Source organism: Schistocerca cancellata, chromosome 7 (genome assembly GCF_023864275.1).
Source record: "Schistocerca cancellata isolate TAMUIC-IGC-003103 chromosome 7, iqSchCanc2.1, whole genome shotgun sequence".
NCBI classification, from domain to species: domain Eukaryota; kingdom Metazoa; phylum Arthropoda; class Insecta; order Orthoptera; family Acrididae; genus Schistocerca; species Schistocerca cancellata.
Window position 1 is genome coordinate 350,705,408 of NC_064632.1, and position 26,265 is coordinate 350,731,672.

General features: G+C 37.6%; 1 protein-coding gene across 1 annotated transcript in view; it reads left to right on the top strand.

Annotated features, from left to right (window-relative positions):
- The window catches only part of LOC126092029 (putative inorganic phosphate cotransporter), a 202,254-nt gene extending 184,920 nt beyond the window's left edge, over positions 1–17,334 (top strand). Inside the window, exons 9-10 of the mRNA XM_049907425.1 lie at positions 4,762–4,903; positions 16,717–17,334. Of these exons, the coding sequence (XP_049763382.1) occupies positions 4,762–4,903; positions 16,717–16,775 (201 nt within the window). The 3' untranslated portion in view covers positions 16,776–17,334. The remainder of the gene's footprint in view (positions 1–4,761; positions 4,904–16,716) is intronic.
- The last annotated feature ends 8,931 nt before the right edge of the window (positions 17,335–26,265 follow it).

A 26,265-nucleotide genomic window follows, 5' to 3' on the forward strand; every position in this document is an offset into this window, starting at 1 on the left:
AACAAAATAAACAATTTTAAAAATATAATGTAATTTCGTAGATAAAAAATCTACTCACCAAGCAGTAGCAGGAGAAAACATATATAAGTTTAAGCAAGTGTGCAAGCTTTTGGAGCCAGTAGAGCCTTCTTCTTTGTTGAAAGACTGAAGAGGAAGGAAGAGGGATAAGAGAAAAGGATTGATGAGGTTTAGGAAATGGAAGGAGTTCAAAAAAATTTCCCAGGACTCTAGTTCAGAGTGGACTTATAGGACAGGATAAGAAGAAAAGACTTTCCTTCTCATCCCATCCAGTAAGTCTCCCATGACCCAGTGTTCTGGGTGACTTTTCCGAACTCTCACCATTTCCTCAACCTCACTACTCCTTTTCCTTCATCCCTCTTCCTTTTCCTTCAACCCTTCTGCCAGAAGGAACCACTGGCTGCATAAGCTTGCAGATTTACTTAAACTTTCTATATGTTTTCTCCTGTCAGCACTTGGTAGGTAGATTTTTGTATCTATCCGCATATTATTATACCATATATATGTAAATAATCTGTGCATATTTTTCCAGAATTTCAGCATGAAAAATTATGGTGCACAGAATAACTGCAATAAAATCAGTACTGCATTACATCCAACAATAGATCCCGTTATTCTGTAGTGTTGTTGTGGCGTCAGTCTATGATGTGACAGTAGCATGTTAGAAGTGAAGTAACTGGTGTTCAAAATTAAAACAACAAACTGCTATTGCCCATACTGTGTCTAATTCATGGTATAATCATACAAAATGTCAGCAGATGTCCATACAATCATGTTCTGCACAGAATATGGCATTCCAGTCAGTGGACAAATGGACAAACATGTCAACAATGATGTCAGGGCACCTATGAAACGCTGTAGTGTTTACTGGGTAGTCTCACATCCACAATAACTGTGTATACAGTCACAGACTGTGCAGTATGGCACAAGAGGATGCCTATCAGACTCTCTGCAGTGGAGTGCCATAAGAGTCATGGAAGCAGGACAGTTGCAACCTGATGTTACCTGATGGCTTAATGTGAATCATTCTGTTGTTTCTTAGATGTGGCGACAATTTATAGAAACCAAAACAGTATCCTGAAGGCCACAGCAGCGCCAACCATGTGTGATATCAGAAAGAGAGGACCGTTACTGGGCAGTAAGGCCATGACAGTACAGCCTTAGTACTGCACAGCAACTGGCATCTGACCTCATAGCATCCACTGAATGTATTGTATTGAGACAAACAGTGTACAGAAGGCTTTGGCATGGTAGCCTTTATTGTCAGAGACCTGGTGTATGTGTAGCTCGTATGTGTCTTCATAGAAGGGAATGTCTGGAGTGGAGTTGTCTACATGCCACCTGGATGATCAAACATTAGGCCAATGTTCTTTTCCCAGATGAGCCCTGATTTGGTCTGGAGAGTGATTCTCAGCACATTTACATCTGGAGGGAATGTGGAACATTATTTTGGAATCCAACATTATGGAAAGAGACCAATATCGAGGAGGACCCTTCATGGTGTGGGCAGGGATTATGTTGACCACTCGAACACCTCTTCATGAAATTGAATGGATGAATTGGCAAGGTTTAACTGCTGTCAGGTATTGTGACAAGATTTTGGGACCTCATGTGCAGTTGATGCAAGGTGGTGTGGACCCAGACTTTGTACTGATGGACAATAATGCTTGACCTCTTAGAGCATGGGTGGTTGACATTTTCTTGGAAGTGGAGGATAATGCACATGTGTGGCTTGCTCACTGTTCCAGTTTGAATCCCATAGAGTATATCTGGGATTTGCTAGGGAGACAGGTTGCATCACGTCAGTATCCACCAACCAGTCTCCAAGACTTGCAAGTAGCTCTGCAGGAAGGATGGGCTTTATTGCCTCAACATGAGACATAACATCATTCACAACACACCCCATTATTTTCAGGCCTGTATTGCAGCCAGACATGGTAGCACACCATGCTGACCACATTAAATAGTTCCCAGAATGTGTGCATGAAGCCGTTAAGTTGGAAAAAATGACTAACATTTTTGTCTACCATTATGCATATTGCAGTTGTTCATGTTCTGTGTTATTTACATTGTTTCTACTTTATTATCACCAGTTTAAACTGTTTAATGGCAAAATAAATGCAACCTTGCAAAATGTCCATTTGTTTCTTTTATTTTGGACACCAATGTACTAACCACATAGAAAAACTTATAAATATTGAAGAAGCAGAAAACATTGGAAACAATGCAACAGGAAGAAAGTACATTCTGAGTCAGGGTTGTATTTGTGACTAGGGGAAAAAAACAGAATGCAGCTTTGTGCCCAAACAATCTGTATCTCGAAAAAAGATTCTGTGATTATGTTAAATGAGGAGCAATAATATGGATGCGTAGTGAGTAGTGAAATGTGCCAACTCAAAACACTGGCTTTAGCCAAAGAACTAGTCATCGCCTGTTTCAAAGCTAGACAGGGTTGGCTATGAAGATTTTTCAATCAAAATGGATTACACTTTCAGAAGAAAATTACTATTGTACAAAGGCTACCAGGAAATTATGATGAAGAAGTAGTGAATTTTCATTCCTACATGATCAATTTGTACGTGAACACTCCTATGTATCATCACAAATTATTAATGTGGTTTAAAAGGGGAATCCAGTGTCGTGATACAAACTGGAAGCAATGAAACACAAGGGTGTACAGTGATGTGTGTTACTAGTGATGGACAAAGCTGCCATCTTACATGATATTTAAAAAGAAAACTATTTTGAAAATATTAATGAAAGGCATATTGGTGAGAGCGAATCCAAAAGGGAGGGTGGACAATGAGTTTGTGGTTGACTGGGTGACACATGTTTGGCAATATCATGCTGATATGTTATTTACGTAACATGTCAGTCCTTCCAAGGGCATATAACTGTGGAAGTGAGAGACAAGTTACAAACTGGGTAAAGTGACTTGGTCATTATCCCTGGAGCTCTAACATCCATACAGAGTTGACCATTCAAAACTGCACTTAAACACTGATATATGCAATGGATAGTGTACACAAACAAACACAAATTGAAGCCTTTTATTTGTTTTTATTTCCTCTGTCAGCATTAGGGTGCACGAATTTTTCTTGCATAATGGTATTTTCAACAGTCAATTGGGATACTTATAATTTCATTAGTGGTAGGAGTGACAAAATCTCCTGTGAAACATTAGTAAATGCCTACTCTGAAAACTGCCTAGAACAAATAGTTCAGAACCCCAGTCATGATGGAAATATATTAGATCTAATGACAACAAACAGACATGACTCTTTGAGGATGTCCACAGTGAAACTGGTATCACTGTCCATAAAACAATGATAGCAGCAATGATTACCGAGGTACGAAGGAGGTCTAAAAGAAATGGAAAGAATTATATGTTCACTAAACTACATAAAGAGACAGTGGTATCATAACTCAGTGAGTAATACAGCTTTTAGCTCAAGACAGCATGTAGAGAAATTCTAGCTCCAGTTTAAAAGAGGATCTTGCACTTGTTACAATGTACCTATAACTGTTCTTGATAGGAGTCTGTAAAGATGCTTCTAAAGAAACAGACACTATGCATAATTGATGTAAAAGAAAGCATGAGGCTATAGACAGAGAGATGCTCAATGAAACATGTTTGGCAGTTAGGAGATTAGTGTGTGAAGCCTTCAAAACTACCATAGCACAATGTTATTGAAATATCTCTCACAAAACCTGAAGAAATTCTGTAGTGCTCTTTTGGGAAGTGAGCATAACAATTCCAAAAGCTTCTGCCATAAGCAAGGTTATCTCCTTTACGTTATATTCTTACTGCTCAGGTCTTTTGAATAAACACTTTATTTACTTAGATGAACTACCCCAAAAGTTGATTCTATAAGCCAACAGAAAGTGAAAGCATGCATGTGAATGACTAAAAGTTGATGAAAGTACATGCCACTACTGTGATACTCTGAATAGCGTACTTGAGATGCTTAAAGTATGTCAAGCACTGTCTCCTTCTACTGACAGTTTCTTCTCTAGAAACTTGATTATTGGAATTTAATTATATATCAGTTCCTTTGCTTCTCTGTGTGTTAAGATTTTAATAAGGGCTGTAGGTTATCTCTCCCCTAAACCCTCCTATTCTCTACAGTCTTAACAGTCCCTTTCATTAATTTACTCCATCAGAACAAAGATGCATAATGAAAGCTTAGGGAAATCTAATTTAAATGCTTGCTTACTGCAACTGTCTACCTTTCATTGGTCTGCTATTTCTCAAAAATTATTTTGAAATTTGTTCACATGGATCTTTTTGACACCTGAAGCTCCTGCCTCATGAGATTCACAATGCCTGTACAAAATAGTCTTCTTTCTGATTATGCATCTATATCCAGACTCTGAAAATCACTGTAAAGTGTATGGTAGAAGGTAATTTCCGTGTGTAACAAATTTTATGGTTTCTTCTCGTCCCAGTCACATATGGAAAGTGGGGAGAATGTCTGTTTAAATGACTCTGTAATTAGTCTAATCTTGTCTTTACAGTCCAAATGGGAATGGTATGTGTATTCCAACATTTTTACGTAACACCAGTTCTTGAAACTTTGTAAATAGTCTTCCACATGATAGATTCTCCACTAACAAAACTCTTATAATCTCAGTCAATCAATGGCTGAATTAAATCTTTTCCAATGATATCAGTATAATTAGGGCACATATTCATTAGCAAACCTTCATCTGAAAGTGTTTGTTTTTCTTGCTTTCTTACAGAGCACTGTGTTGCAATGGAGAATGGTGTTCTGGATAACTGTGGCTGTATTATTAGCAACAAATCTGATCTTTGCTCTGACAGCTTCAGGGGAAATTCAGCCTTGGAATGACCACTCAGAAGAAAAGAAACCAAAAGAAAAAGGTCAGTAAAATTTAATGCAACTTTTATGAGAACATAAAGAAAAGAAAAATCAATTTAGTCATACGTGTTTTAATCTGATCTGTTTAGTTTGACAATACTTATACATGTTGATGGCAACACTTTAATGATGTGCTTCCACATGTTCCGCAGAATTGTTGTTCTCATCATGTAAACAACAGCTAGGCATAACACCTGGAAATAGATCATTGTTTAGCAGCAGTTTTGTGCAATGCATGAGTAGACATAAAGTAATATAAAAGGCCCCTGTTCTGGGGTTTGTTGCAGTGGAGGGCACTCTTTGTACGTATCAATGCAGAAAATGTATGCTGACCAATTCGCAGGCAGTGGACTGACTGCAAGTTATCCCTTACCTTTTTATTATTTCTTAGTACTTCTTTTTAGTTTTTTGGTTCTTCATTTTTTTCAAAATATCTTGTGATGTGGGAAATTTCAAATAGTAAAACTTATTCTGTCAACTTTCCGTGTAAGCTAGTGACCCACTCACAAAAAGAACAAAAATCAAATCTTCCATAATTCCAATCAAGAAGTTGATGCTGAAACATGCCCATCCTTATTTACCTGGTGTTTGGCTATATTGCGGCAGTAATCATAGTATCATACACCTCTTTAACTGTCACATAAAATATGCACGGGGGTTACAGTGATCCACAGTTGCTTTATGCATATAAGCCAACTTCTAATAGTACCACATTAAGAAAATAGTATCTAAGAAAGTGATTTTAATTTTTAAAAGGTTACAAGGAGTCTGCTGACGTAGAATAGCTATTCTTGTCTGAAACAATTCATTCTTTCCTGTGTAATGATATTCCAGGAAAATACTATAAAAACTGAAAAAGCATTTTCTGTTACAATAATGAACACTGATCTACAACATTATTAGTAAGAACCCTGCAAGATTTCTTGAAGACTCAAGTTATTTATACTCACATAGCAGTGTACTAACTCATGAATACTTAAATTAGAGGTACTTTACTTTTAATTACAAGATGGTAACTGTGTTCCCTTAAGGCAGTATCCCTTCACTGTGTGAATTAGAGATAAGAGACAACTCCTGTCATCAAAACAATTGGGGTAGTTAATTATGTCATACGGCTGAGATATTATCAGAGCTTACAGCGGATGTCATTGTGATGATTGAGAATAGAATGCACAGTATGTGTAATAACTGTGAATTTGATCACTTACTGTTTTTGAGTGCCTCTAGCATGCTGCTCAAAGTGATAAATATTGTGGTCACAACTATTGAACAGTGGCACATCTTACAAATTATGAGACTTTCAGTTTACTGAAAATTTATCAGTAATTTTAGTGGAAAATTTCATTCATCATTCATTCTGTCAGTTTATTTTTAATGAACTTTATAATGATGTGAAATGAGTTCAAAAAAATGTTCAAATGTGTGTGAAATCTTATGGGACTTAACTGCTAAGGTCATCAGTCCCTAAGCTTACACACTACTTAACCTAAATTATCCTAAGGACAAACACACACACCCATGCCCGAGTGAGGACTCGAACCTCCGCTGGGATCAGCCGCACAGTCCATGACTGCAGCGCCTTCGACCGCTCGGCTAATCCCATGCAGCAAATGACTTCTTACACAAACTGCACTTGCTATCAGTTATATGAATTTTAATACGGTTTTGACTGTGCCTGACAATAATTATTAAAGCATATCTGAAAGTAGCTTGTGTTGCTATTTAATTTATATGCACATTCTTAGTTAGTTTCAGTTAATTTTCAGTACTGTTCTTCAACAGACTGTGCTATATGGAGAAGACTAACATGAATGATGATAAATTCTTTAAATTTCAGAAACAAAAGTACCTCATTCAGTCACTTAGGACAAAGAAGAAGAGGAAAAACACAATTTTGTAAATTTAACCTCATTCTTTATGAATGTTACCATCCTCAGTACAGATTTATACCTCACTGAAGGCCAATAGACACAGAACTATTTGAATTTAAGCTGTCATCATTCTTTCAACCAGAAATAATATATATCCTAGAGAGTACTCTTACATGGAAGAAATATCTGTAAAAACAGTGATTCTTTGAATGATTGCACTTTTAAATATCATAGCTATTGCACCAATTTTATCCGGAAGTGGCTTCATGATACTGAATGATAATATCTTTATATAGTATATCTACTGAGCCAATTTTACTCATGAATGGATCTAAGATACTGTCTTCACTACACTGCAAGTCAAGATGTAGAAAAAAAAATTCCCATTACAAGCAATGCTACTGTGTGTTGTAATTTGTAACCAGATTTTTTATTTCATTGAGTCATGTTCTGGAATAACAACACTCTGCTCAAGATTTAATGCATTCCACTCAGAATAGTTTTCTTGAAGCATCTCCACACCATAGTTCTTTAAGCACCTCTTGGCTTCATTTGTCTCATCTGGTAGATATAAATTTATTTATTTATTTATTTTTTGTCCATTCTTAGACAATATACATTATATGGATGTCGTCAGTGAATGAGCAAATTATGGTATGAAGTCTAAATATTTTCTTAAAAAATGCCATTTACACTGTTTAATAAGCATAGGTACTGAGATGTAGAACTAACGTACATAAATACAAAGCCCTGCATACATATTACATAAATAAAAAAAAGATAATTTATATTGTTTACAAAATATACTAGATGTGTTGATATGGAACTAGCAGACATAAATACATAGGCATAAATACATAGTAAATGAATGAAAAAAGTATACAATTTCAGGTACAACTTATGTTACGTGTTCCCAACAATTCTTTGGTTTTCATTTAAGATATTCATCCAAGGTGTAGAAACAATTCTCTTACAAAAAAGTTTTGTTATTATAGATTATCAAGCCTTGATTCTCAAGACTGTTCTGAGCTTTTAGCTTATTTTTTTCTATCTAAATGGAGGCAATGACCCAACCTTGGGGTTATGATAATGAATAATGTCATTCAAGCTATAATTGTCAAGATTTTTTCTGATATACATTATGGTCTAAAAATAAGCTCATAAGGAACAGTCAAAATGCCCACATTTTTAAATAATTCTTTGCAATGAGCCCATTTATTGCATTTTGTCATTACTCTTACCACTCTCTTTTGTAATCTGAAAAATGTTTGTAGATTCTGGGTACTATTCCCCAAAAGATTATTCCATAGCTAAGGATGGCATGCACAAAACCAAAGTAAGCTGACCTTACACAGATGTCACTGCATACTGATGTAGGAACTCTTAAGTGTGTAGCATGCTGTGGAGGTCCTCTTTGAGATAATCATGACATGTTCATTCCATTTTAGTTGGCTGTCAATGTGCAGTCCTAGGAATTTAATGTTAGTTACATCTGTTATTGAAGTGTTGTGTAGTTTTAAATTTATGGACTTGTGCTTCATGTTTCTTCTAAAGTACATGCTGTTTGTTTTCTTAATATTGAGTATTATTCTGTTCTCTGTAGACCATTTGTAAACATCTGCTAGTGCTTCACTGGCTTTTTCCAATAGCAGGTCAGGTGTCTTGCTGGTAATCAGTATGTTACTGTCATCACGAAAAAGTACTTTTTCTCCATGCTCCATACATTGTGGAAAAACATTAATATACATTAAGAACAATATTTGGTCCAGAACACTTCCTTGTGGGATTCCAGTATTAACATACTGTGTGTCAGATAAGTGATTTACCACATATTTGGATATGCTATGTGAAATTTCTACTCTGTGCACTCTGTTATTTGGATACAATTTGAACCATTTATTTACCACTTCTCTGATTCCCAGAAACTCCAATTTGTGTAGAAGAATGTTGCGATCAATGGTATCAAAGGCCTTTGATAGATCTAGGAAAATTTTGGTTACATAACTGTCCTTGTCTAGTGATTCAAGAACGATTTTTGTAAACTGAGCTATTGCATTTTCATTGCTTCTGCCCAGTCTGAAGCCAAGTTGTTCCTTGCAGAGAAGATTATATTTATTTAAGTTGCTCATAAGTCTATTTTTCATTAAAGTCTCCACTATTTTGGAAAATACTGGAAGTAAAGCAATTCGCCTGTCATTTTGTCTACATTTTCAACATCATCTTTTTTGTGAAGAGCTAGTTTAAGGTAGTCTGGGAAGCAGCCAGTCTTAAAAGACTGGTTATTGATGTCAGTTAAAGGGGCTTTAATGCTGTCTACGCACTCTTTTAACACATAAACTGGGATTTCATCCAGTCCTGTTGAGGATTTGTTTTTTAATTGTTTTATGATACTGCTTACTTCTCTCTCAGTAGTGGGGAGCAGAACCACTGAATTTTTTGTGTAATTTTGCACTGGAATATCATATCTTTTGGAGTTTGCTCTGCAGGTCTTTTGCAACACTGGGGAATTGTTACTTTATGAAGTTAGCCAGCTCTTTTTGATCACAGATTGTATTGCCTGATTTCTTGATTTTAGTGTTTGAGTGCCTCTTTTTTTGATCTCCAGACTCACATTTCATAAAGTCCAAGCAGCTTTACTTTTGTTGTTTGTATGTTTTATCAGTTTGTCATTATCTGACTTTTTAGCTGCCTGGTGTACCTTTTTGTAGATTTTTTTGTAGTTTTTGTAATAGCTTAAAAAACCAGGGTCACTGCATGTATTCTTTACAGAGCTGAGTTGTCTGAAGGTTTGGGCAGATTTTGTAATCCCACTGGTAATCCATTTCATTTTGCTCTGTGTTCCAACTGGAAAATGATTTTTCAAATTTGAGCTTAAACAATGACATAAAATTACAGAACTTCTTGTTGCATCTGTTTGTGCATATACTTTGTCCCAGGTTTTGCGACTTAACTGTACAGTAATACACTCCTGGAAATTGAAATAAGAACACCGTGAATTCATTGTCCCAGGAAGGGGAAACTTTATTGACACATTCCTGGGGTCAGATACATCACATGATCACACTGACAGAACCACAGGCACATAGACACAGGCAACAGAGCATGCACAATGTCGGCACTAGTACAGTGTATATCCACCTTTCGCAGCAATGCAGGCTGCTATTCTCCCATGGAGATGATCGTAGAGATGCTGGATGTAGTCCTGTGGAACGGCTTGCCATGCCATTTCCACCTGGCGCCTCAGTTGGACCAGCGTTCGTGCTGGACGTGCAGACCGCGTCAGACGACGCTTCATCCAGTCCCAAACATGCTCAATGGGGGACAGATCCGGAGATCTTGCTGGCCAGGGTAGTTGACTTACACCTTCTAGAGCACGTTGGGTGGCACGGGATACATGCGGACGTGCATTGTCCTGTTGGAACAGCAAGTTCCCTTACCGGTCTAGGAATGGTAGAACGATGGGTTCGATGACGGTTTGGATGTACCGTGCACTATTCAGTGTCCCCTCGACGATCACCAGTGGTGTACGGCCAGTGTAGGAGATCGCTCCCCACACCATGATGCCGGGTGTTGGCCCTGTGTGCCTCGGTCGTATGCAGTCCTGATTGTGGCGCTCACCTGCACGGCGCCAAACACGCATACGACCATCATTGGCACCAAGGCAGAAGCGACTCTCATCGCTGAAGACGACACGTCTCCATTCGTCCCTCCATTCACGCCTGTCGCGACACCAGTGGAGGCGGGCTGCACGATGTTGGGGCGTGAGCGGAGGACGGCCTAACGGTGTGCGGGACCGTAGCCCAGCTTCATGGAGACGGTTGCGAATGGTCCTCGCCGATACCCCAGGAGTAACAGTGTCCCTAATTTTCTGGGAAGTGGCGGTGCGGTCCCCTACGGCACTGCGTAGGATCCTACGGTCTTGGCATGCATCCGTGCGTCACTGCGGTCCGGTCCCAGGTCGACGGGCACGTACATCTTCCGCCGACCACTGGCGACAACATCGATGTACTGTGGAGACCTCACGCCCCACGTGTTGAGCAATTCGGCGGTACGTCCACCCGGCCTCCCGCATGCCCACTATACGCCCTCGCTCAAAGTCCGTCAACTGCACATACGGTTCACGTCCACGCTGTCGCGGCATGCTACCAGTGTTAAAGAGTGCGATGGATCTCCGTATGCCACGGCAAACTGGCTGACACTGACGGCGGCGGTGCACAAATGCTGCGCAGCTAGCGCCATTCGACGGCCAACACCGTGGTTCCTGGTGTGTCCGCTGTGCCGTGCGTGTGATCATTGCTTGTACAGCCCTCTCACAGTGTCCGGAGCAAGTATGGTGGGTCTGACACACCGGTGTCAATGTGTTCTTTTTTCCATTTCCAGGAGTGTATTTTGCATGGGTGATTTGGAGTTGATTCTTTTACATACATGTAGCTTGGTTGCTTTTCCCATAGGAAAATTTATTTGTGCAATTTGACAAAGATGACTCAAAAGTCCCAGATTTTTTAGTACTAAGTCACGGTTTTCTGTGCCAATATCAGTTGTTATATGATCAGTAGTAGAGGCTGAGTGTGTCGTTATCTTTGTTGCACAGATGACTAGTGATGTCATTCCAAAGCCATATAAAATGCTCAGGAAACCATTAGTAACATTATATATTTTTGCTGTGTTTATGTTAAGATCACCATATAACAGGATGTTACTTTTAGTGTTTGATGCCTGTTCTAGATTCTATATTAGTTTTGCACAGAATATATCAAAATCACCTCTAGCAGGGTGATACAGACATAATATGACAAGTTTTTTTGGAAACATTTTGAGATGATACCTCTATTGCTGACACTTCAAAGTGTTTTTCTTCTCCAAGACAGACAATTTCACTTCTTACCTTATACTGGAGTTCATTCTTAATATAAATATATGACCTTCCCCTTTAGTTGAAACTCTACAATAAGAAGATGATAGTCTGTATGAGGGTCAAGTTACATAGGCAATTTCACTTTTCTTGCACCAGTGCTCAGTAGCGCATATAACAGAGCTATTTAGGGTTTGCAACTCAACTTCAAGCTGCTGCACTTTGTTTTTGATACACTGAATGTTTTGATGGAACACTGTTAGACTTTTAATTGTGTTTGTAGTGTTGATTTTATTTACAAAAGCACAGCTACCTATGTGAAGTGTTTCACTGCTGTTACCACAAGAAACAAATGCATTGTTTAAGCTTAAGCTACTAAAAGTATTAGCTACATTACATAAATTAATTTGCATACGACCATTAGGTGTTAAGCCAGTTTTTTCTTGTTCACGGCTGCTTGGATGTTGATCTATGCTACCATTTAGTCTAAAAAAGTATTCCTAATACCTCTGATATTTATGATTTTTTAAAGTGGCATTTTCCTGTGATAGTTTTGCTTATTTTGTCAAATAAAAGTTTTTGCCTTCAAAATTTAGATGCAACCCATGTTTGGTATGAAGGTATCTGTCCAATGTACCTTTATCAACTACTCTACATTTTCCAAATGAAGCACACAACTGTTTCATTTTGATGTTCATTTTTCAAATCTCCTTGTTGACACACGAATTATATATTAGATCATACCTATGAGGTAGTGTTCTAACTATTGTGTTATGAGATTTATTAATTTCTAGGAAGTTTTCCAGGCTTTCTAAGCAATTTTGCACCTTGTTTCTTGCAATGTTGTTGGTACCAGATATGTACACAACATATTCATTTTCGTCTTCCATTTTTCCCTGCAGGTTAAATATTGGTAATGTTTCTCATGCTTGCACCAGGTTTTACTAATCCCACTGCTTGAAAGTCTTTGTTATATATCTTGTAAAGTTCTTGCCAGGTTTCTGTCATGGCTTTCCATTAAAAAAAGAACACTGTATCTTTCATCCAGCATATTCTTGGTTCTGTTGTCACTGGCTCTAGCTGAAGTTTTGTTTGTTCTTCTGCTGCATTGTTTACAAAACTCGATGTTTACAAAACTCGTTGCCACAATGCTTCATGCTTCACACTTCTCTGTTTATTGCTATCACTTGTTTTGGCTACAAAGGCACATTTTCTTGCAACAATAATAGTTCATACTTTTCAAATGTTAGATTTTTCACACCTGTATCTGGAACAGTTTTGATATCCAGGAGAAGTTTAGGCATGTGAGAGTAACCTTGTAAACTACATTCATCTGTTAGATCTCATATTTTTAGCAGTTTTGTCCTAAACAGTGGTTAGATGTGCTTCATCTAGGGTTATGCTTTCAGTTTGAATGACTGAACAAAGGCATATGGTGGAAACAGCATAAATGTTCCTTTTGCACATACATTCTACTACACAAAACTAAGCCTTGAAATCTTCTTTCCTGGCAGTGGCCATCTACATACTCACTTTGCTTCATATATTTTATCAGTACTCTCTCTGAGTCTCAGATTAAATTACTCTATCTGCCCATCTGATCTGTTTTATCTTCCATTTTCATTAGTGTTCATTACCAATAATTGCTGTTTCTCGCCTGCCCTATCCAGTCCGCAGTTCTTATCTTCTCTATCCTTATTTACTTTTGATCATCTACCTACGTTTTTCCACTTGCAGTTGTCTTTCCTGACTGTCCTTTCTATGTCCCTTACTATTCAGTTTGTTTAAGTGTTAATTATATCTCTTTGACATGTGCAACACATTGTGCAGAACAGTATCAGTTTCCAATGAAGTCTATCAATGCACATTTCTTTGGAATTCAGGCTATTTCAGTTTATTGTCATTATTCCCTCTTGGATTTTCCATTACTTAATTTATTTACTTACTTATTTTAGTTTTAATCTCTCCAGAGTTTGACTTTCAAGGGGAGGAGAGCTGGTGGCTTGTTACCAGGCTTAGTTTGTTTGTATTGGTTAACTCAAAGCTCACCGCAGGGTATCATTGAAGGGGCTCATATGATATTCTTGATGGATGGGGTCATTAAACTTGGTGGCCTCCTTTGTGCTGCTGCTACAGCAATTTACCACCTTCTGTAATCATCATTAGCAATACAAACATCCAGCGTACTATACACACATTGACAAAGGTTCTCTTTTCTTCTTCCTCTTTTTCTTTTTCTTAATGGTAACTTTGGCCTGGTAGGCCAAATGGATTCTCTACATTCCTAAACCAATCATTTCTGTTCCAAGCTTTTGTGCAATTCTTCTTTTCTCAGCAGCATTGCCTCTATATTCCTGTTCATATCACCCATCTACCTTGTCCATGGCCTTCATCAGCCCCTTCTGCCCTCCACTGATCTCAAGAATGATAGAATCAGAATCTGAATTTTTATTGTCCCATAACATACAGAGTTAAGTCACAAGATTTAATGTACAGGGGACTCATCAATACTGCAATTACAGTTTATGTGTATTACAGAAACAGTAATTATTAACTTATAATTTACAGATACTGTGTGTAGTCTAACAACAGTATTGCTGTGAAAACAGAATAATTATTACAGTCATTTATTAGACATAAAACTTCTGAGCTCAGTTAACAAAACATTTCAGCCACTTGCTTTCTTGTTCAGATTTCCATATTATCATTAAGAAATTCTTCTAAGGGATAATAACATTTCTGTATTAACAATTGTCGTAGTTTTTGCTTTATTTGCCCCATCTCCATGCTGAGGATTTGTTTCTTTTTTAGAATGTTGTAAATTTTCATGCCCAAGTATTCTGGGGTTTGTGCAAACAGCTTGAATCTATGAGTGAGAAGCAAGAAATTCTCCTTGTTCCTAGTGCTGGATCGATTTTTAAAGTTATTGTCTATCAATAACTTGGGGTTACTGTACTAAAAAATAATCAGTTCATAAATGTACAAACATGGAGCATTTAATGTTTTTAAATTTCTTAACAGTGGACAACAGGATACTTTTGGTTTTGCATTAAATGTATTTCTAACAATTAATTTTTGTAATTTTAAGATTCTAGTCATTTTGCTTGTGCTTCCCCAAAAAATAATGCCATACTTTATAACTGATTCAAAGTAGCTGTGGTAAACTATTTTTCTTGTCTCCATGCTAGTTGAATATGATAGAATCTTCATTACAAATGTCAGGCTGTTTAATTTACTTGATAAATACTTTATGTGTGAAGACCAGGATAGATTTTGGTTCAAATGCATGGCTAAAATTTTAACACAGTCCGCTTCTTTCAGTTATTGGTTTCTATGATATTTTACCTTACAGTTTTTAGTTTTAAACTGCAGCCAGCAAATGTGTTTTCCCATTATTCAGTTTTAGCCCATTTAGTTGGAACCAGTTTTCCAAACTGTCTAATAGTTTTGTGACAGGTGAAGGAATTTGTCCTGGGTCATTGCTTCCGACAAGAGCACATGTATCATCAGCGAATAAAACTGAGTGTGGATTTATGTTCAAGGGTAGATCGTTTATATAAAGTAAAAACAAAATTGGCCAAGAACTGAGCCTTGTGGAATGCCTTGCGGGATAATCACCCATTCAGAGAAGGAATTTTCCTTACTTGACTGTATGACTACCCTTTGTTTTCTGTTTGTAAGGTATGACCTAAACAACTCTAAAGCACAAATCCAATTCCATATCTTTCCATTTTATACAGGAGCAAGTGATAGTTTACACAATCAGATGTTTTTGTGAGGTCACAGAATAATCCTGCAACTTTTCTTGACTTGTTTACAGTGGAACCATTTTTTTTTCACAAGTTCATTAATGACCTTTATTGTACTCTTGCCTTTTTGAAAGCCATATTGATTATCTGAAATTATGTTTGATTCCTCTGTAAATTTTTTCATTTGTGTTACCACCACTTTTTCACATATTTTTTAAACAGTTGGGAGAATAGAGTTTAGGTGGTAGTTCCCCATATCTTCTCTTTTTTAAACAAGTGTTTTACCTCCACATACTTTAGGACACTGGAAAATGACCTTCTTCGAATTATTTATTAATTATTGAGCAAAGAGGGTGAGCTATTATCCAGGCAGTTGCTTTAACAGCTTTGGTAAGTATGCCATCCCACCCAGCAGAAATTTTGTATAACTGTAATATAGTTTTCTCTACATCTTCAACTGAAATGTTTTCAAATTTATTAAAGTATTCTTCTTCCTTTTGTCATAAATGTACTTCCTCTGCATAAGCATGTACATTTACTAACACAGCTACTAGCTGTAGTGTTTCCTCTTCCATCCTAATTATTTGTCCTGCTCACATCAGACTTCATTCTTTATCCTTTGGCCAATATCAGATTGTGAGTATAGTCTCCCAGTTCCTAATGTTTTAATATCCTCTACTGTTACTGGGGGACCCTCTTGGGGCCATATATTTACCTTGGTATCTCCCTCTCAATGACTAGCAGTTTTTGTTCATCTGTTTACCTTATTGTCAATGTTTAAGACCCATATAGCACTACTGGGAAAATTATGCTCTGGTATAGTCTGATTTTAAAACTTCTTGCAAACTGCCTTACTGCACAGCACAACCCTTAAGCCCAAATATACTCTATTTGTCAATGCATCCTTGCTTTAATCTCAATTTCCATTCTATTCTGCTTGCTAAAAATTGTTCCCAAATATTTAAATATGTCCATTTCTTTAAAAAGTGAGTTCATCAACTGTTGATGGAGACCATCATTGGGAGCCTTGTTCATGAAGATGTACTCAGTTTTCTTCATGTTGATTTGTAACCCTGCTCTCCTTAAAATACTTCTCTATGAATTTTTCATGAGATAAAAGTCTGCTTTGCTGACACTTAAGGTGCAAGATGCATATGTGGCATCAACTTGTAAGGCTTTCACAAGGCCATGAGCATTGTGAATAAATAAACTCCTGAAGAAGAGTACCAAGAGCACAAGGAATTAATACTTTTCATGTTATTGTTGTATTTGCTCCCATATTGACTGACTGTGATACAAATGTAATTTGGTATATTCTTCTCATCTTAATTTTTATATTACAGGTGACAACAGTATAGGTCTGAAAATTGTTACAACACAAACTGGTAATCAGATTTCATGACAATGAAGTATAGTTATTGGGTGCTTATTGTGATTTTCTGCACGAAGGATGAAATTAGCAAGGAGATAAGGAAGATAAAGGAAATGAAGATATGCAGACATCATACATATGTAAATACTTCAAACACTGCCATCTGTAAATATTCATTGTGTATCATAATTTAAAAAATATTTATTGTAATATAAAGGGCAAGAGAAATTTTCTTGAGATGTATTCTGTACAGCTAATATTATCAGTGTAGAAAAAGAGAGCAAGAAAGAGAGAGGGAATCAGTATTTAAAGTGAAGAACTGCATGACTAAAAGATGCATGTGCTATATTTGCTCTCACCATTAATGTTTACTCTGCAGAAAAAGTCTATTTTTTCCTATTAATATCCTTTCAGTTGTACATATTGAATAGTTATTTCAACACTGCCAAAATGTGTTATTTGGATTTTCTCCAGTTCTGTTCTGAAAACAAATTATTATTTGACAGATGATGTATGCAGTAATATTTCAAGAACAGATATTTCCAAGTAGTGTGTGAATAAGATACATTAAAATTATTATTGAAAATAAAAGTGCATAAAATGACTAAGGAAATAATTTCTGTGTTTTGATTTCCAATAATTTATATGCATTTATCGTTCATAACAGCAGACAGTTGAGACAGGATTGGATAAGTATTTCAAGTAAAAAATAAAATTATAGATCGTTGCAAAAATAAGGTGAAAATTACAGAAGATGGTGAGAGACTTAATGGAAAGCCACAATTATTGTATTATATATATATATATATATATATATATATATATATATATATATATATATATATATATATATATATATATATATATACACACACACATACCTTCCACGATAATTCTCAACAGTTTCAGTTGATATAAGCTGAACTTTTCACATTTACTTGAATCTTAAATGAACAAACTTTCTTCATCTTATGTGACAGTTCAAGGATACAAACAATTACTGTGTTTAGGCTGTAACAGGTATTAGTTACATGATAGTACACTCTTTACTCTTTACATGCAAAACAGTGTCTATATATATTTCATCTAAAGTCTGTTTCATCAGTTTTGAATAGTAAGATGCTTATGAAGGAAAGAAACACATTCTGCTGTATAATCACCCATGTGATCGATATTTGGTGTAACACATTACCAAACAAGGAATAATAGAGAGACAGTAGTAACCTGACATTTTAATAAGTGGATGTGAGACATCTTAACGATCTACAGCCCATAATGATCAATGGCCATTCCTGCTGTTATTTTTAGATGATGCCTGATGGTATTTGTAGACAGTGCAGTTGTTCAGTTGTCTGTAATGAAAGATTACTGCAGTACAACTGTTTGATAACTGAGTCTTGCTGTGGTATGATAACAGGAGGACATAGTGTTTGGCACCTACCAGTAAAACTTAAGTAAGTGTTAATTTATTTGTTTAAGCACATTAAGAACTTCAAGACATTAACTGATGAGAAGTGGTATAAATGTGTTGGTGGAAAGTTCTAGTAGAAATGTAGGAGTAGAGGGAAAACACACACACACACACACACACACACACACACACACACACACACACACACACACACACACACACACACTCTCTGTACAGCCACATAGCAAAACTGTAGCTGTATGTGTGAGTGTGTGTGTATGTGTGTTTTACATTTATTCATTACATTACTTACATAAATGGAATAAGGCATTTAAATATATGCAGGAGTAAGTGACAAGAATAGCATCAAGTAAAATGGTCATATCTGTATTTCGCTCATCAAAAAAATAAATTCCTTCACTTATCTCCAGATCGCAGCAGAGTTGCACATGGAGTGAGGCAGAATGATAGGTGAGCAGCCACTTCACAGAGCACTATATATAATGTGGCGATGGACCATCATCAGATTTCATGGAAGAGCCTTTCTGCAAAGTTACATTGAGTGTTGGAAAAAGTCAGCAACACTCCTGCCTACAAAATAGCAATAGCAAATGCTGCAACAGTTTCTTCAACACAGTTAGCACACTGGACTCATATTCAGGAGGACGACGGTTCAATCCCATCTCCGGCCATCCTGATTTAGGTTTTCCGTGATTTCCCTAAATCGCTTCAGGCAAATGCCGGGATGGATCCTTTGAAAGGGCATGGCCGATTTCCTTCCCCATCCTTCCCTAACCTGAGCTTGTGCTCCGTCTCTAATGACCTCGTTGTCGACGGGACATTATACACTAAATCTCCTCCTCCTCCTCTTCAACACAGTGGGCACTGCCATACAAACAATCAATTTTGAAGCTTTCATTGTTACCGTGAGTTACTATCTTCTGTTTCACTCTGATTCTTGCACCATTATAGTCATCTTCACCATCAACTTGACTTCCACCTCTGTATAAAGACCTCCTCTAGAATGGTTTTCAGTGACATGCCTTCACATTATGTGTGCATGTGTTTTTCTTTTCTTTTTTTATCTATTCAATTTACACAAATATGCAAAGATTTCAACAGAGAAGGTTAGGTGTTGACAACTGGGGAAACTGGGAAAAGCCTAGGTAAAAATGAAAAATACGGTATTGAGGATGACCTGGACACCTGGACAAGAGCAGCTACTGAGCACACAAATGTGGGTTCTGTGAAGGCTGTGTGGCACCATGAACTTCCCTGTGTTAACTCTCCTGCAAAACGAGAAAACATGGTGTTGATAGTGTGACATAACAGATGGATTCATCAAGTCTATTGTGTTTTTATACTAACATAAATGACCAAATGTTTTCCCTAATTTTTATCTGATTTTCTGTACATTTATATGTGTATGAAAATCTCAGGTCCACTTAGACTTAATTTCACTTAAATTTGTCACTTTCTCATTTAAAGCTGTTAATTAAAAGTTATAGCTAATTAAAGATAGCATAATGGTTCGCTACATGAAAAATCTATGAGCTAATCAATATACTTGTGAAAAGTGACCTACACCATTGAAAAGTTAAGCAGTCCCACTTTCCTGTAATTACCTACAACCAATTATCTTCAACAATATAATACCTGAAGTTCATAAGCAGTTCAATTTTCCATTGCAGATTTTGTCAGAATCACTGTTAGATTCCAAACTTTGAATTCATTTTTGTGTGTAGTATGACACACACAGAATTGATTGATTAACTCACTATTAATAATTTTATCTAATTCACTCTAATTTGTAATATGTTGTTCATAGACACAAACAAGGAGATTCACATTGAAGAATAAAATTTATGACCATGTATTTTAATAAATCTGTAACCAGCAACATTTTGTGAAAACAATAATTCTACTGCTCTTTGTACTTTATCAAAAACAGTAAATTCCAACCTCATCATTTTTTAAGATTTATGTAGTCTTCAAAATGACAGTTTTTTCTTATCCCTGTCTGTAATTAGTGGGATGTAACCCAGAACTGTGGTCTGCAGTTTGAAAGTAGAGAAGTAATATCTGTGTTGGCCGCACTCACAGTGTTGATTCATCCCACAGTTATGTACATCCTATAAGTGACATTACACTCTCTGGCAACTGCAAGACTCAATAACTTTAATGTTAAAAACTTTTGAGTATTACAGTACCTCTGATTAATGAGCATTGTGACTGAATTGTGTATGGATAATAAGTACTGTGAAAGATTATAATGAACAAAGTGAAAGATTAATGCCGTCAAAGTGAATGACTGTTGGACACACTGATGTTAGTTATGGATTGACTTAAATGAACTACACTCCTGGAAATGGAAAAAAGAACACATTGACACCGGTGTGTCAGACCCACCATACTTGCTCCGGACACTGCGAGAGGGCTGTACAAGCAATGATCACACGCACGGCACAGCGGACACACCAGGAACCGCGGTGTTGGCAGTCGAATGGCGCTAGCTGCGCAGCATTTGTGCACCGCCGCCGTCAGTGTCAGCCAGTTTGCCGTGGCATACGGAGCTCCATCGCAGTCTTTAACACTGGTAGCATGCCGCGACAGCGTGGACGTGAACCGTATGTGCAGTTGACGGACTTTGAGCGAGGGCGTATAGTGGGCATGCGGGAGGCCGGGTGGACGTACCGCCGAATTGCTCAACACGTGGGGCGTGAGGTCTCCACAGTACATCGATGTTGTCGCCAGTGGTCGGCGGAATGTGCACGTGCCCGTAGACCTGGGACCGGACCGCAGCGACGCACGGATGCACGCCAAGACCGTAGGATCCTACGCAGTGCCGTAGGGGACCGCACCGCCACTTCCCAGCAAATTAGGGACACTGTTGCTCCTGGGGTATCGGCGAGGACCATTCGCAACCGTCTCCATGAAGCTGGGCTACGGTCACGCACACCGTTAGGCCGTCTTCCGCTCACGCCCCAACATCGTGCAGCCCGCCTCCAGTGGTGTCGCGACAGGCGTGAATGGAGGGACGAATGGAGACGTGTCGTCTTCAGCGATGAGAGTCGCTTCTGCCTTGGTGCCAATGATGGTTGTATGCGTGTTTGGCGCCGTGCAGGTGAGCGCCACAATCAGGACTGCATACGACTGAGGCACACAGGGCCAACACCCAGCATCATGGTGTGGGGAGCGATCTCCTACACTGGCCGTACACCGCTGGTGATCGTCGAGGGGACACTGAATAGTGCACGGTACATCCAAACCGTCATCGAGCCCATCGTTCTACCATTCCTAGACCGGCAAGGGAACTTGCTGTTCCAACAGGACAATGCACGTCCGCATGTATCCCGTGCCACCCAACGTGCTCTAGAAGATGTAAGTCAACTACCCTGGCCAGCAAGATCTCCGGATCTGTCCCCCATTGAGCATGTTTGGGACTGGATGAAGCGTCGTCTCACGCGGTCTGCACGTCCAGCACGAACGCTGGTCCAACTCAGGCGCCAGGTGGAAATGGCATGGCAAGCCGTTCCACAGGACTACATCCAGCATCTCTACGATCGTCTCCATGGGAGAATAGCAGCCTGCATTGCTGTGAAAGGTGGATATACACTGTACTAGTGCCGACATTGTGCATGCTCTGTTGCCTGTGTCTATGTGCCTGTGGTTCTGTCAGTGTGATCATGTGATGTATCTGACCCCAGGAATGTGTCAATAAAGTTTCCCCTTCCTGGGACAATGAATTCACGGTGTTCTTATTTCAATTTCCAGGAGTGTATACCATTGTAATTATATCTGATGTATTAATAAAGGATTGTGCTAAATGTGAACTGTCTGCACTGTTTATTTTGAGCTACAATTGAATACTTTGTCACTGGAGAGTGACTGTTGAGCATTGTGGGAGCTGATTCATAAGTCCACTTCTTAAGGAATAAAGGTGTGTTTATGAAATACAAATGTTGGTGTCACATACATTTTTAAATGAACATCATTCCACACTTTTCTAGACTTTCAGATTCAAGGTGATCCAGACTAGTGCAACTGAGGAGAGACTGTGAAAGTCAGGTCAGTTCCATCACAAAAGCACTCCTTCAGGTTGCTGCAAAATCTCATATTCGTGCTGTGCCAGTTGTTGCTATTGAGAGATGGGAATATACTTCTCATGGCCTACACCTGAATAGGAAGTTTAAGGACAAGTTAGCAGCTCTATTAACAGGAAACATAAGGAGGGCACAAGCACACAAAGGCAAATCCTTGTTGTCATTGGGGTCAGATGAGACACTGACATTAGGTCAAATTCAGAATTCAATCAGACAGCATTAAGGAATATTAAAGTGATAGAGACTCCCAGCTCACGTTAGATGGAAAAGTAAAATCAGTTTGCTTCATCAGCATATTAGGGTGGTAAAATTAAAGTAAATGAGATGTTAATTTGTTTGCAAGAGCTTACTGAGCTTTGCAATGGAAAGAAACTGATGTATTTGCCTGTCAGAAAACTATAACCACAGGAGCAGAAACTCTTAATGTAAGTAATTATAAGTTAGCTGCTGTGGATAAATGAGTAGTTATCACAATTGTCAAAAAAGGAGATACATAAAAAATGTGGAAATAAGTAAATTCTTTATAGATCAGGATACAGAAGCATGTGCTTGTGAGTTACTATTAGGTAATATGATATTAGTGACTTTTACAGTATATTGGTCTCCACTGAGTATCTACAAAATTTTCACAAAAAGTTTTATGAGTTATTGTGCTCTGTGTCAGACAGAAGGAAGGGATTATTAATTTGTGATGATCTAAATGTAAATTTCTTGAAGAAATCTGACAGAAAAAGTGATCTAGAGGTGCTTTTGACTACTTATAATTTGGAATCAGTTCTAAATTTGCCTACCTGAGATGCTCTAGGTAGTAATGCCCTTTAGACAATGTATTCCTTCAACAAGGAGAATGTACAGTTCAGAAAGACTCTAAGGAAACAGTAACACTGACTAATGAGAAAACTACTGAACATTTTAAAGAAAGCTTAAAAATGTTGACTGGAGTGAAGTTTACAATGAACCTAATGCTAACTTTAAATCCAACATACTTATTAATGAGTTTGTATCCACTTTTGAAAGTAGTTTTTCTAAAAAGATAATTAAATGTAATAATGGCAAATCAGTAAAGAAATGTTGGATCACTAAGGTACTATAGTCTCTTCACAATGAAAAAAGAACTTGTACGAAGTAGCCAGTGCAACTGATGACCCAAAAATTGTGTATTATTATATAGAGTACTGTAAGATATTAGTAAAAGTTGTGAAAAGGTCCAGGAGTATGCATGTCTTGTCTGAAATTGAGAGATCAGACAATAAAATCAAATCAATGTGTAATATCATTAAAAAGAGAGATAAGGAAATAAGCCATAGATGACATTATTTCTGTGAAAGAGAATGGCAGCATTATGAAAGAAAGTTCATGCACAGCAGATATTTTTAATTAAACTATGGAAAATCCAGGATGGAATAATAACTATGATTTCGGCAGCTAGAGACTGTGATCATATTTGTGTGTGAGTGTGTGTGTGTGTGTGTGTGTGTGTGTGTGTGTGTGTGTGTGTATGTTGTCTAATTCTGATAAAGGCATTTTTTGCTGAAAGCTTACTTCTTTGACAGTCTTGTTATTGCACCTATCTGAGACTCAACATCTCTTCTATATGGTGAGTAGCAGTCTAATCTTTTCAAGATTTTTGAATTATTGCTTATTAAAAAAGGTGAGTTAGTTGATGCAAATAGTTCAGAAAAGAAAGCAAAACAGTACACAGAAAACCAATCCACAGGAAATTTAGTGAATTAAAAATTTATCTCATGTTCCCATCTGGAATGGGGAAGATCATCATGATTCTTAAAAGTGAAAGTATATGTTGTTGTGGTCTTCAGTCCAAAGACTGGTTTCATGCAGCTCTCCATGGTATTCTGTCCTGTGCAAACCTCTTAATCTCTGAATAACTACTGCAACCTATACTATTCTGAATCTGCTACATTGATGTCTGGTGCTCTTCCTCTACAATTTTACTCTGCACACTTCCCTGCAATACTAAACTGGTGATATCTTGAAGTCTCAGAATGTGTCCTATCAACCTACTGCTTCTTCTGCTATAAATTTCTTGTCTCCCCAAATTTAATTCAGTACCTCCTCATTAGTTACATAGTCTACCCACCTAATCTTCAGTATTCTTTGGTAACACAGTATTTCTAAAGCTTATACTCTCCTCTTGTGCAAACTGCTTACTATCCATGCTTCATTTCCATAAATGGTTACAATCCAGAGAAATACATTCAGAAAAGTTTTTCTAACACTTAAATCTATATTCGATGTTAACAGATTTCTTTTCTTCAAAGACACATTTCTTGCCATTGCCAGTCCACATTTTAAACCTTTCTACATTGACCATCATCAGTTATTTTGCTCCTCAAATAGCAGAACTCATGTACTACTTTAAGTATCATCTATTTCCCTCAGCATCATCTGATTTAATTCAACTACATTCCATTATCTTTATTTTACTTTTACTGATGCTCATCTACATCTTCCTTTCAAGACACTGTCCATTCTGTTCACCTGCTCTTCCAAGCCCTTTGCTGTCTCTAACAGAAGTATCATTGGCAAAACTCAATGTTTTCATTTCTTTTCCCTGAACTTTAATTCCTAGTTGAAATTTTTCTTTGGTTTGCTTTACTACTTGTTCAGTGTACAGATTTAATAACATTGGGCTACATGCAACCCTATCTCACTCCCTTCTCAACCACTGCATCCCTTTCATGCCCCTTGGCTCATATAACTGTGTCTGGGTTAAGTATAAGTTGTAAATAGCCATTTGCTCATCATAGTTTACCCCTGATAGCTGCAGAATTTCAAGCAGAAAAGTTCAATCACCATCTCCAAAAGCTTTCTCTAAGTCTACAAATCCTATAAATGTAGGTTTGCCTTTCCTAAACTTGTCATAGACATAGGGCCAATATTGCCTCATGTGTTCCTATATTTTTCTGGAATCCAAGCTGATGTTCCCCAAGGTCAGCTTCTACCAGTTTTTCCATTGTTATATAAACAATTTGTGTTAGTATTTTGCAACCATGACTTATTAAACTGATGGTGCAGTAATATTTGCACCTGTCAGCATTCACTTTTTGTGGAATTGGAATTATTACATTTTGCTTCAAGTCTGAGGGTATTTCGCCTGTCTCAAGCATCTTGCACATCAGATGGAATAATTTTGTCAAGGATGACTCTCCCAAGGCTGTCAGTAGCTCTGACTCAATGTCATCTACTCCAGGTGCCTTGTTTCAGTGCTCTGTCAAATTCTTCTCTCAGTGTCATATCTCCCATCTCAACTTCATCTATGTCCTCTTCCATTTCCATAATATTGCCTTAATCTCCCTCATATAGTCCTTCTATATACTTTCTCCACCTTTCAGATCTCTCTTCTCTTAATACAAGTTTTCCATTTGAGCTCTTGATATTCATACAGCTGCATCTCTTTTCTCCAAAATCCTCTTTAATTTTCATGTAGGCAGTATCTATCTTTCTCCAAGTAAAATGTGCTTCTCAAGCGTTACATTTGTCTTCTAGCCATCCCTGTTTAGACATCTTGCACTCACTATCAATATTTTTTCAGTGTTTGTATTTCCTTTCTCATGCTCCATTTTTGTATTTTGTCTTTTCATCAACTACATTCAATATCTTCTGTCTTATCCAAGTATTTTTTTACCAATTTGATCCTCTGCTGCCTTCAGTATTTCATCTCCCAAAGCTACCCATTCATCTTTTACTGTCTTGATTTGCCCTGTTTTAGTCTATTGTTGCCTAAAGCTTCCTTTGAAACTTACAAAAGTCTCACATTCTTTGAAATTATTCAGGTAACGTCTTGTTATTTCCTGCTTCTTTGCAATTTCTTCAGTTTTAATCCACAGTTCATAACTGACAAATCGCGCTCAGAGTCCACACATGTCCCTGAAAATGTCCTACAGTTTAAAATATGGTTCCAAAATCTCTGTTTTACCATTACATAATCAATCTGAAACTTTCTGGTGTCTCCAAGTCTCTTCCACATAAACAATCTTCTCTCATG